This window comes from Lutjanus erythropterus, chromosome 22 (genome assembly GCF_056507025.1).
Source record: "Lutjanus erythropterus isolate fLutEry1 chromosome 22, fLutEry1.hap2, whole genome shotgun sequence".
NCBI classification, from domain to species: Eukaryota; Metazoa; Chordata; class Actinopteri; order Lutjaniformes; family Lutjanidae; genus Lutjanus; species Lutjanus erythropterus.
The window spans coordinates 17,460,259-17,474,227 of record NC_139338.1 but is presented as its reverse complement, the minus strand read 5'-3'; the positions used below and the strand labels follow the sequence as shown (position 1 = coordinate 17,474,227).

General features: G+C 38.2%; 1 protein-coding gene across 1 annotated transcript in view; it reads right to left on the bottom strand.

Annotated features, from left to right (window-relative positions):
* The window catches only part of cacna1c (calcium channel, voltage-dependent, L type, alpha 1C subunit), a 172,830-nt gene that overhangs the window by 55,760 nt on the left and 103,101 nt on the right, over window positions 1-13,969 (bottom strand). Inside the window, exons 9-10 of the mRNA XM_084711514.1 lie at window positions 11,325-11,412; window positions 8,987-9,071 (exon numbers count right to left, since the gene is read on the bottom strand). Of these exons, the coding sequence (XP_084567640.1) occupies window positions 8,987-9,071; window positions 11,325-11,412 (173 nt within the window). The remainder of the gene's footprint in view (window positions 1-8,986; window positions 9,072-11,324; window positions 11,413-13,969) is intronic.

Here is a 13,969-nt window from a genome sequence, read left to right as displayed (position 1 = left end):
GCTACTTAGTTAAAAGCACTCGGGGCTCTCCCGTCTCTCCCGAGGCTAAAGCCTTTCAAATATAAAACCAGCCTGGTGCCTTCTCCTCAATAGAGCTCTGAACTAGTTTAATACCTATTGTTAGAGTAAACCCCAAAGACCTGAGACAAAGAGATGAGGAAGGAGATGAGAAAGGAGGAGGGGAAATAGAAGGAAGGAGGAAGGGAATGAGAAAGACGGGGAAGGGTCACACTTTTTCAACGGAAAAGAAGGATTCATTCATTACTGCCAGTTGTTAAAAAGTTAAAGAGATAGTTCAGATTATTTGAACTAGGTTTTATGAGGTACTTGTCTGGTGAATTATGTACAGTAGATGGCAGTCGCCCCCAGTTTAGAGAAGCAACAGGGGTAGTGGTATAGGAAGCTAAGCAATGTACTGCTGTGGACAGGGTCAGCAGCAAAATGTATTTTAACCCACTAATAAGAGGCCCATCTAAAAAAAAAAGTATGACAGGAAACTGCTGTTATATTGCTTAGCAATATTGACCGCCATCAGCTGTATTTAATACACTGACTACTGAATACTACCTCATACAGGCCAACTTCAAATTATCCAAACTATCCTTTTAAATAATAGTATTGACAATAAGTGAACTCCACCATAATGTTTGAATTGAACTGAATGATGACAAAATGAATGACAGTAGTCTTTGGGGGTAAAAAAAAAAAGTGTGTGTTTGTGTGTTTGTGCTTGGATCTGTTTTGTGTCTGTATCAACATAATGAAATAGAGCTTAAGTCAGATATAAATTGTCCATGCCATCATCTCCAGAAGCCATTTTCAGATATTTGAAGCAGTCAGATATTTCAGTTTGATACCAGGCTACCCAAAAATGCTCGTAAATTCACAGTTTAAATCCTTGTCTAAACATTCAGACTGAGGATTTTCATGCACTTTAATACAATAATTTCATATTTTGAATTTTAGTCTCCAGTGTTTTTCTCACAAGGCAATTGTCACATTATATTGAGGGTGATTAAAATAACCCATGAGCAACTTGTTAGCATATGAACACTCAGTGCTTAAGTTAATGAAAAGGAGTACCCCCATCTTTCGTTTCTACTCAACAATATGGCAAATGCCTGGTGAAAATTATTACAAAAGGCTAAAATTAAAATTTTAAAGCCATTTCTCCAGTATAGTTTATTATCAGAGCTAGCATGGCTAGCAACAATGCAGGGGGATATTAGGGAAAGGAATCTAAAACAAAAAGGAGAGGACTGTGACATCACAAATATAAAATTTTTTGTTGTTGTCTTGTGCAGCATGTAAACAGCACTCCAGTTGTTTTCTGTGATGACATTGTCCTCTTGTTTTTTTCCAGACAAGTCAGGCAGATGCGAGCTGTATCCTTTCCTACGAACCTTAAAAGAAAATAATGGCTGCATCTCAACACAGAAAGGTTCCTCTCCTTAGCTCCTCCCGCCCTGTCCTGACAGTTCTCACCTTTTTGAGTACACGTAATTAAAAGTTGAGGGCCATGAAAACTGACAAAGGTTTTAATGCAGTAAAAACATGCAATATTGCCCCCAGCACGGATATTAATTGGTGGCAAACTTCCAAGTTTCCACTGTGAGAGAATATTAATATATATGGCTCTGAGATTTGATTATTATTTAATGGAAGGGGCACAAAAGGGGTAAGGAGGACAATGAAAAGAAAGTAATTTACTGTGTTGAGAGGAAGCCACTGCCTGCTGTAGCTCTGAAGCTTAGGAGGGGGCAGAAAGAGATGCTTATTCCAATGTAGAAGGAGAGAGGAGAGGAAAGGAAAAGAAAGGAAGGTAGAGGAGCAGAGAGGGTGCAGTCCGCTTGCATGTCTAGAATCACGTGTCGAGTAAATCTTTAACTAGTGTTGGACCATGCAGACAGACGCACACGCCTTACGAAGGAAAGCCGCATTTTTCTTCACGGCTCCACGCAGAGACGGAAAACGATGGCTCTTACCTGGGGGATAGAGAGCACGCTCAGCAAGACAAGCACACGCACGTATGGATGGATACACACAAGTAAGCACTCACGATCAGCACAAATACGGAAATTCAAAAACACAAATGATCACATGTGCCAGCTCTAATAGCGTACATTACACAACCTGTTGAAAAGGAACTTGACTGCTTCTGAAAAAATGACAGTCAGGTTTGCATCAACAAGGATTCATTTTTGAAACCCAATGAACTCATATGTGACTTCAAATCTTGCGCAAAACATTTATACTACTTTAAGCTAAAATTCTGAAAAATAAAGTTTAACCCTCTCTTTAAACCTTGACCCTTTAGTTTTGTACTCTAAACTTGGATTAAATTGATTTCAGTTGTACCAAATCTTAAATGGCATTTTAATATGTGATTTACTTTAAACTTAAACTTGAGGAGCTTTAACTTATAATATAGCTGTGTGTTTGAGCTGGATTAAGCAAAATAATCAAGTTCCTTGAAGAAAACTGAAGGACAGACTCAACGCAAATGAATTCTATAATGTTCTATAATCCATTAAAACAGTCTGACAGTTGCTGCCAGGCAGTTTCTTCTTTCCTTATAAGACATTCTTTGCCAACCCAAGGTTAATCAGGCTGGCTAACTTTTTAGCTAGCTAGAAACAAGGCATCTTTTTTAAAACATTTTAGCTAGCTAACAAACACTGAAACATTTTGTTAAGGAATACAGAGCCCCTGAAAGTTAACTACCACCCCTCTTTCATAGGTACTGAGTCACAATAGCACTCAAACTTCATTTATTTATTTGGGTAAGCATCTTTAAATTGATTAGTCTCGATTTAATTTCAGTTTAAATTAATGAAATTGGATTTTAAAAAAAGGGATATTAGTTTTTAATTGTGCAACAGAGTTGTACTGTATAGCTGGATTTACTCACTTCAAACCTTATTTGCTAAACTCTGATTAGAACTCATCTTAAATACAATTAATCATTCTTGCTGCAATTCAGTCTAAAACCTTACTTCTGCCTGACTTTGCCATCATATATGAATTAGAAACTTATCATCCTCTAATGTAAAAAGAAATAAGACAACAGAAAGAGAGACAGAAAAGAGAAAAAAATGAATTCACTGGGAGGATTCATATTCTGGAGAGTTGAGGAAGTCAACATTCAAAAGCAGCTTGCTGTGTGGCTTTCACTGAACACTACACAGCACAATATGTTTGTGCATCCTATTATCTATTCTTCCTCTTGGCCAACACAACACCTATTGTTTCCTGTCCACTTCACCCCTTTCTCTCACACTATTTACATCACTGTGAGCCTGTGCATCCATCATCACACTGCTCCACACTGGGGTCATCCTATTGTTGAATTCTGCTCATTTTCCCCGTGATTCAGATGTGATTGTCCAAGCATACTTGTGCAGCAGCAGAAAGAAAATTGCACACACTGAAGCATGAACTACACAAACGTATGTGCAAATACGCAGCTACACACATGCACTCATACAATAGATATTCACACAGTTATCCATTAAATTAACCATCTACTGCACATGTATCGTTTAAGCTTTGAGTACCACCACATTCAAAAGCACACATCAAACAGCCCGCACAAACATGTAGAGGGACATTTAAAGAAACATAAAAAATGCAAATATTTTGGATACACACACGAACAGAGATAGATGATGATCAGATATATACATATACTTTGATAAAAATACTGTAACATACAGTACTTTTACTTTATATGATCATTATCACAAAAACCAACAGCAAACACCAGAGGCAGCCAATCCAACTCACACCGCAAGTACTGTACACATCTTATACATCTGTTTTTTAAATTTACTTTTGGTGACCTTGACGCAGCCCACAGACAATAAAGTTGTTCAACAAAAAAGTTTTGCTTGCTCTTCGAGGCAAATACACATATATCTTGGCAGAAGGTGTAAAAAGTTTCATCGTCAGAGACAGAAAAACAGACCACCCAAACACATTGTGTTAAGGATGCTAATACTTTAGTTTGAAAAGGAAAATGGTTAAAATATTGGACTTATATTTAGAATGGAAGCACAGTGCATGCTACACCAACACATACAATGATACATCTCCATTTAAACATTGATACTAATTGAAGATTTTCATATTATATATCCACACAGTAGGAAGCTAAAGCAAAGTAGCCGTGACATTATTTCTCCCCAGCCACATCCTCCAAATGTCCTTAGGTGTTTCCTGTATTTACTGAACGTGCTGTTAAAGGGATAGTTCAGATTATTTAATGTGGGTTGTATGAGGTACTCATCAGGTTGGCTGGCACACGCTCAGTTAGAAGAAGCAGAGGGAGGGACCAGCACAGAGGCTAAGCAATGAACTGCTGTGGACAGAGTCAGCAATAAAAGGTATTTTAGCCACTTAAAAATGGGCCCACCTAAAAATATCAACATCTGTTTAAGTGTACACTATATTTAGAATAATTTTCACCACTTGACCATACCTTTTCTGATGGGAAACTGCTTTTATATAAGCCAAATATCAACCTGCATCTACTGAAGCTAATGCAATGACTATTGCTAAGTACCACATACAACCCCACTTCAAATAATGCGAACTATACCTTTAAGGAGGCAGCTTAACAACAAGCCCTACAGAGCTGATTTCTCATTCAGTGAGATTTACCAATTTCAAATGAGGCAATCACACAACTAAATTTTTACATATAAACATTCCTGATTACGACCGAATACACGGAAACACATGACAGTCACACATGACTCACAACAAGGAGACGCACACATACCGTCCTGAGAGTCAGTAGAGTGACTGAACCAGGCAAGCTTACTGGTCTTCTTACCCAGGTGGGCTGGAGACACTCCTACCACAGACAGACAGCAGTGGCAGGAGGCCAAAACAAGACGACAGCATGCAAGAACAAGATGGCAGAGGGTGAGAGCATGCAGGACACACGCGCACACACATAGCATGTCCCCTGAGACAACAGGAAACACACGCATATATGAGTAGAGGGAACACATCATATGATACATATACATAAATAAGTAAAGAGCTAACACACCATTCACACCACATCATCGTATCTGAGAGTTACCACCATATTTTAAAGGCTCTTGATGCTTGCACTCTCTCTCATGCTGTTACTAAAAACAGTCAAAATCAATACAAAGGAATGGCTACTACTCTCTGTCACCAAAAACAAACAAAACACACACGATAAATATCTGTCTTCATATGAATGCACTATTCACATCATATATCAATATTAAGCCCCTGTATCTCTCCATGTAAAGACAGGATGATAGATAAACCAGTAGGAAGGTGTGTGTGGTCTCTGTATGAGTGTGCGGTCACTAGTGTGACTTGTTCGTGATGTGAAATCCCATCTGTTCTCTGTCCCAGATACCCTCTGTGTCTCTATTTTTTACACGCACACTCACACATTCACTCTATATATTTCTATCCCTCTTTGGTATCTCAGCATCTATTTTTCCTGCTATCCTCTCCTCTATTCTCTAAGTCTCCTATCCCTTCTTAGGACGTGTGTGTGTGTGTGTGTGTGTGTGTGTGTGTGTGTGTGTGTGTGTGTGTGTGTCTGCACAAGTCTATGCAAAATGTCCTGGGCAGTAGGGACAAACTGCCCTCATTCATCTTCCCAGTGGAGGATCCATCCATCGAGGAGAGAGGGAGCAAGTGACTTGATTTTCCACCCTCACAAAAAGATGGATGATTGATCTTTCTGATGGAGAACTTTGGATCATATGTATCAATCATTTTGTCAGATCATCTGAATCTAATGGCCTAAGTTATAATGTATACTAAATGAAATGGACTGAATCTTGCACCTGACTGATAGCCAGTTTTAACACTTATACATTTTTATTTCTATGGTAAATTTATTTGAATTTTAGTAAGGACCATGTGTAAATGTTCAGAATATGCTGTCTTGTTTTTACCTACAACTAACTTGGGCTTTGTCTTGTACTGTATAATATCAGTCACTTCATTTACATGCACAAAATATTCAATTTTTTGTCCTTATTCTGAAAAAGACAATATCCCTACGATTCCTTTCTATTAAATCTACATACTCTGATTATGGAAAAGTTTTTTTTCCCGTGGTGTCAGACTGGTTTGACTGTGCACAGACACTCATTCACTCAACCACCTTTGTTGCACTATTTGTGCACATCTAAAGTTCACAAAGTTCGCTTTCATTATGTTTAAAAGTCAGTCCCTTTTTGGGGATTGTTGCAGCCTAAAATGACTCATTTCATGGGAGCATTTCTAAGAAATTGTGATGCATGTTGCAATGTAGAGTATTCTATTTAACCTTACCAAAAAGGGTCAGAATAGCGACTGTTATGACTGATGGAACTTGCAGGAAGACAAAATTACGAGGACATGCAGAATTCATGGGAATTGGTTGAATTTGCCTAAATTACTGCAATTTCAACTTTCTACAGGGACTGAAATGAAGGTCGCTTCTCCTGTCTGTGGCCTCGTCTTCATCTGGGGTAGAGCTGTTCGTAAACAGCCACATACTGCAGTAAAAACCCCAACTGAGAAACATTTTGAAACACATTTTAAACCTGAATAATACAAGGATATCCAAACTTTCTTAATCAGAAAATGCTACACTCAGCATAAGGCCTAAATCTGAATAGCCCAATGGAATATGCTGTTGACAGGACCTGTATCAAATACTGAATACTGTCATATTCTGAATAATAGTGGAAAATTAGTGCGCATGTAAATGTAATAGGTGTTGCAGAATTTGAAGGAAAGACGCATTGCAATATTGTGATGTGACATTTTACAAAATCGGGCCAATTTGGAGGCCACATAGTGTATTTGTTTGTTTGTTAATGCGCCAATATCTCACACACTGCTGATGTGTTTTCACCGCACTGATTGGCCCAGGGGAGCGCAACAGTAGCAGGTGAAAACAAGTAGAGGTTACAGATTAGCCACAGGGGTGTTGTGCCTCATTTTCATGTAAATTGGGTCATTGCTCATTTGACCACGCTAATTCTTAAGACTCTCCAAAAGATTAGATTGTCGTTTTTTTCCCTTCTTTCTTCTTTCCTTGGCAGTCATCAATGTTTCTCAGAATGAGCCACTGAATATATGCAGATTGCATGCGCTGCCTCTGCATATTTAGCCTGCATCATTCATTCACTGATCATCAGTGTGAGCAAGCTAAGCTCCAAAGCTTTTATGAAATAGTTCACAGCACATATTGTACATACCAAACAGTAGAAGCTCAGAAATATCTGCAGATACAAACTTTTTGTCAAATCTCTGCCTCTCTTTCTCACCATCCATCTCTCCAGTTCTGTTTCTCTTCTCTGAGATCAAGTCTGCAGAACAAAAGAGGCCAGTACTCTTCTTTCCCAGGAGGTGGGAAGTACTTAAGTAAAAATACTTCTTTACTTTACTTAAGTAGATTTGTCAGGTATCTGTACTTTTCTTGAGCAGTCATTTTTTGAACAACTTTCAACTTTTAATCACTACATTTTGACACAAATACCTACTATTCTGCAAGACGAAATATGTAGACAAGAAAGACGTAACAAGACAAAAAACAACATAAAAGACAAAACAAGATTTAAAAAAATAGATAGCAAGATGAAAAATGATGTAAAAGATGTAGCACTACAAAAAACATACGCCACAAGGCCAAAAAATGCTACAAGATGAAACAGATGTAACAAGATCAAAAAGACAAAACAAAATGAAAAAGATGCACAAGATGTAAAAACACAAAAAAGATGTTATAAAACAAAAACAAATATAAAAGACATAACAAGAAAAAACAGCATAAAAACATAACAAGATGAAAAATGCAATAAAAGGCAAAAAAATGATGTGACAAGACAAAATATATGAGCCGTAATAAGACAAAAAACTAACAAGATGAAAACAACAATACTAAAAATTATGTATATGATGCAACCGTCATGTAAAAAGACAAAAATCAATGTAGAAGACATAGCACAACAAAAATATGTGTTAACGAGACAAAAAACAACATTCAAGACGTAACAAAAACATGTAAAAATACAAAAAATGATGTAACAAGACAAAAAAGATGCAACAAGATGAAAAAGATGTAACAAGATGAAAAAAAAACTTTTATATACTTATACTTCTTATACACTTTGAGTACATTTCAGGGCCTGTACTTTTTGAATTTGTACTTCTACTTTTACCAGAGCCTTCAAGTAGCTGCATTCTGTACTTGAGTACAGAATGTGTGTACTTTTGCCACCTCTCGACTCTCCCTTCCCAGGGAAAGTAGCTCCGTCCTGGGGAGGCATGTGCCGTGTGTGGCTGCCTCTCTCTGGAGGTGTTGTGGAGAGACAGGGTGTTAATTTGTGTGTGTACATTTCTGTCAGGACACAAGTACACACGTTCCTAAGGGTGTATACCTACAGTGTGTGCGTGAGTGTTAGCTGTGTGTATGTGAGTGTGTGCCCAGAGGCTATTAGCTGCAGTCTGACACATTCCACTAATATCTAAACAGGCTTTAAACCTCAAGAGGGTTCTCAGCCAAAGCAAGCAGACAATATTAACATCCTCTCAGTCTGTCAGTCAGTCACTCTGTCAGTAAGTCAGTCGTTCACTCACTGACTACGAGTCACTACCATGTGTGGTGTGATAGAAACTGCAGTGAGCTCACTACTTATAGACCAAACACTGCATTTGACACAAACATATGCACACCCACACATATGCACCCTTGGTGCACAGAGCGAAAATTATCCTCAGATACAAACGGAATCATTCCAACCAGCCTTTCTCTCACAAAGTACGGAAAACTAACCGCCAATACTACCACACAACAATGCATAAATCACATACACACAGGAATAGTCATCCTCACGGCAAACTGCAGTAAGCAAATAGATTGTCACTCCCTCTTGGCCTATTTTACAGTTACTTAAATACACACACACACACACAGAGACACTGTAATACTCACGGTTTCTGGGTTTGTCATCATCCAAGCCCTCCTCCTCATTCTCTGGGTCAATGTCTTCAGCCTGAGTGATCCAGTCTAAATAGCCCTATATTCACACACACACACACACACACACACACACACACACACACACACACACACACACACACACACACACACACACACACAAACAAACAAAGACAAAGAAAATACTGATCGATTAGCAGTGCTTAAAGCAATGCATTCTGCATTTTATGTTTCTTGATGTTACAAGCCCTATTCTTATACATTCTTTCCATGGCAACGGTGACAAATGCAGATGTTGCAGCTGATAGCTCCTTCAAACTTTGCTACTTTTCTCTTTCAATATGTCATATTTTGGCTTTATTGCTTAAACACATTTTACCTATAAATACACTCATAGGCACTGGAAAAGAAAGCATGGGGTTTGGATTACAATGGACCTTGAGACAATCAATAATGCACACGGCATCTTCCAACCCCCTCCAACCAGATCAGCTGGATACACTGCCATGCACCAACCCAGGAGGAGTGTAGGGGCGCTACAGCTGGGACTTAAAGCTGCTCTACTGCTATATTGTTTTATTTTTTTTGTTTATATTTTGTCCCATTTTACTCTTCAATTAATTACCTGTATATAGGATACCCCTCCCCCCCGGCACAAGACGGCTAAAGTGGATTTGGACACCTTGAATATATTAAATCCATTGCGACTCGCGCTTTCCACTTGCACTTTTGATCAGTGAAAGATAGGCCCCCTGTGTTCAAAAATGAAGAGGGCAAGAAGATCACAGACAAGATTAAGGCTGCGTGCAAATATTACAAGACGGCGATGACCTGCACAAGTAGCACAACCAACATGATGCAGCATGTCACCTGGCAACATATTGAGAAGCTCAAGTCAACACTGCCCGAGCAAAGAAACTGTTAAAGGGACAATCCACGCTGACGAGCAGATTTTCAAACTAGGAACACATGCAAGCCTTAGTTTGTTTACTTGAAGATATTTCATTTATTTGTATTATTCATTTAGTTATATTGATGTGGGATTTGTTTTAAAAATCTTAAAACTTTTATTTATCTTTTGTTATTTAAGATAAAATAAAATTTCAGTCGCACTTTTAAGAAGAGGACATATGGGTTGTTTTGCACAGTTAACCTCAGAGATTAAAAAAAAAATACATTAAAAGGGATTTTCTTTAATTTGTTAAAGATAAGAGAAAATATAGGTTGTAGTTTTTATATATTTAAATATATATATGTATTTTTTTAAATATACATTCACTGCATAGTTTGTGTTTTGCAGCCACGCCTACCTCAGACATGTTGTGTTTTTTGTTTGAGAAATAATTACAGGAATATTTTTCAATCATAATTTGCCTGCAAGCTCATTCTGTTAAAAACAATTGTGAAAAAATCATATTGTGAAGCCAGTATCGGAAATTGTATCAAATTGTGAGTTGAATGTATCATTACATCCCTACTTAAAGGTGTTCTGAAAGTTATCTAACAATGAAATTTTACATTTTTTTAATGCATTTAATTGTCTATCTCTTTGATTTTCTCTTTAATCTCATCTGTAAAGCATGTTGAAACTTTAAAAAAATGTCTCATACATAAAACTTACTCTGCCTTCTGTTTGCTGCCTTAAACCAATAGTATTTTGACCTTTTCTTTAACCACCATATTCTGTCGCCCTTCCTCCTTGCAAGTGTTAAAAGGAGTTAAATATTTAATAGAGCCATAACAACCATGATAAGATGTTGTCTCAATTCTTATCTAACTCTACTATCACGTGGCCTTGCTTGAATTTATTAATTTAACCATGGCACACAATCACCCCATTTACACCTGGTGTTAAAATTTGATCTGTATCTGGACACGTTATCTAGATAAGGAAGAACTCGTAGATGCAAGGTGTAAATGCATCGTGATAGGAATGTGATCGGATCTGCGCAGTCTGGTACAGATATTTTTTTTGTACGAATATAAAGAGATCCAGCAAGAAGGCGGAAAGATACATGCCGCTATTTACTGATTAGTGTTCTAAGGTTATGTTTATTCTGGCCATGGAAGCACCAAAACATGAATTGTTATATAAGAAATAACTGTGCTGTCAATCTGCTGTTAACAAGACATAATTTATCTAATCAGGTTGTTTATTATAAGTGGGGTGTATTTTAACATGTAGTCATGCCAGATTTAGCTACTGGAGATGGAAACCTTTAAAATTTTTTTGAAAGCCTGACAGTACAGTAGATCTTAGTGGAAAGTGAAGACTGTTGAGTCCTGTTTCAGAAGGGGACTCAATTAAATAAGCACGAAGAGACCAGCCTACCTTGAGGTCCTCCTCCAATTGCTGTTTTTCTCTGAGTTTCTGGAAGTCACCACGTGCCTTTGCCTTCTCTCTTTCCTTAGAAAACTCTCTGGAAGAAGGGGAGCAGGATGGAGGGATGGGGGTAGATAGAGGGAAACAAAGGGAGGGGGAAAAGAATCTGAAAATCTAGACTGAAGTCTTGCAAAACAACTCATGTGACAATACTGTGATAACACAGAACATTATACAGTACGTCAGAACAGGAAGAAGGGAAAACCTGCTAAAGAGAGAAAAAAACTGAAGTGAAGAGAAAAGCTTTGCAAAGGAGAAAAGGTGTTAGTATGCAAATGCAGATGAAAGCACATCCAGTCCGACACATTGCAGCTGAATTCACATCTCAAACAATCCAGTTCGTTTAGATATATTAAATTATGTTTATATGTGGATAAATATAGTAACGTTCATTAATCTTGATGCAAATTGATGGGAATATGTGGCATATAATTATAGATTGAAAGTGATTTAGTCATTATTGGGCCACATTTTGTGATTCATGAGGATTATAGGTTCAGTGGAAAGTTCTCTAATTGTAAATCTTCACTGGTTATAAATTCAGTCCAAAAAATGTCCAACAGTCTCTCAAATAGTCAATCCTTCCATAGTATTAATTTTCTGTCTCACTTATAATTTTACTCATCCATATTGCCCCTGGGCAACAGGGTCCCCTGGAGCTCCCAGGCCTACTGGGAGTTGTAGGTTTAGCAGTGTGTTCTTGGGTCTCCTCCCAGTTGCAATGTGCTTGGTACAACCCCAGAGGGACGGATAGAGAGGGCACCCCTCACCAGCTGTACCACCTCAGCCCTGTCAAATTGGGGGAGAAGTGGCTCTGCATCGAGGTTGTCCCGCATCACTGAGCTTCTCACCTTTTGTCTGCCAGCTCATTCTTTCGGTCACCACCCAGAGGTTCTGGCCAGAGGTCGAAATGAGGATATACAGACCAACTGAGAGCTTTATTTTGTGCCTCAGGTATCTTTTTTTATTAAGTTTACAAATTTTCACGCTGAAAATAAAATATATTGAAGTGTATAATTGCAGAATTAACACAAAAACTTTTACTTTCTATTGCTGCTTTCACAACTTATTATGGAGTGATCTACTGTCTTTTACTTGATTCTTATTAAAGGCACAGTTCACCTTCTTTGAAGAAGGAATGTATGAGGTACTTATAGTTGGTGTATTATCTATCGTAGATTGAGAAGCAAGAGGAGTCCTGGTCTAAGAAGCTAAGCAATGTACTACTGAGGACAGGGTCAGAAACAAAACGTATTTTACGTACAATACCAGTTTAAATGTACGCTATATTTAGAACTGTTTGACAGCTTTACTTTGCCATCACACAGCCTTTTACGACAGGAGTCTGCAAGTCAAAAATAGCTCTCTAAAAGACATACATACATTGGCTATGGATAAGTACCTCATACAACCCCACTTCAAAAAACCCAAACTATTCCTTTAATACAGTATGATGCCTGCCTTTTAAAGAGTCTTGGGATTTGGGGATGGTTATGTGGACAAAGAGGACATAAACTACTGTGAGATGATTTAAGACAGCTAGAATCAATGTTAGGAGAGTGTGAAATATTAAAATATTATGATGAAACTTGGTGAAATTACTTCCAGGTGTCAGGACGAAAGGAAGAATTAAGGGACATTTGATTAAACGTTGCACTTGGAGAAGGTCAAAGTCAGGTTGGAGCCACAGATGGAGTTTGTATAAAAAGAAGTCATTTAGATGAGAACTGACAGGAGCTGGGAGACTTGGGAAGATCTGCTGTTAAAAAGTCTACAGATCTACATTGAAAGGTCTATTGACAAGTAAACTTTATGAGTGCCTCCCTCCCGTGAATATTTTGAAGGACGATACCAGTACAGTCAGTAGAGTCCCCGCTAGTCAGCTATCCCAGTTTGTCATTTTGGGTTTGGACATTACAGCCACGCAAGCTGTATATATAGAATCCATCCAGTCCTACATTGAGAAGTGAGACATTTTTCTGTGGAAGTCTGAAACAAGTTTTAGACTTGTCTGTAGGTCCGTAGGAATATACTCAATCAGATATTATGCAGTACAGTATACGGTACATAGTAGATATAGTGATATAGTGAGATATAGATGGTAGATATAGTTTTGCAGCCACCACAGGTTCTCCTACACACTGAGAAGGGCAGAGTGATATGAGGTGTTTTAAATCTGCAAGCTCCAAACACACACACACACACACACCCCAAAATAATCTAGATAGATAATCAGTACTACAGGCCAGGGGAAAAATATGCATTTTTGATTTGGGGTGAACCGTCCCTTTCATTAAATGTGTGTAATATTTAGCTTTGCAGTTCCCTGGAGAGCAAGAATAGGCTCGATAATGAAAATCTATGGATTATCATGTGCCAGTGTCATTGAGTTTTACAGCCATCCTATAGTCTGAGACAGATTAGAGTGTGAGACAGTATGTGCTCTGTGTGAAATTCAGAAGAATGATGGAACCTCAAATCACACCTGTAGACAGCAGAGACACACACACTCATGCACACACACAAGACAGATCAATGAGCATTAGGACAAACTGCTATTGCCTCGCTTGTCAGAACATTAGCAGGAGAACCAA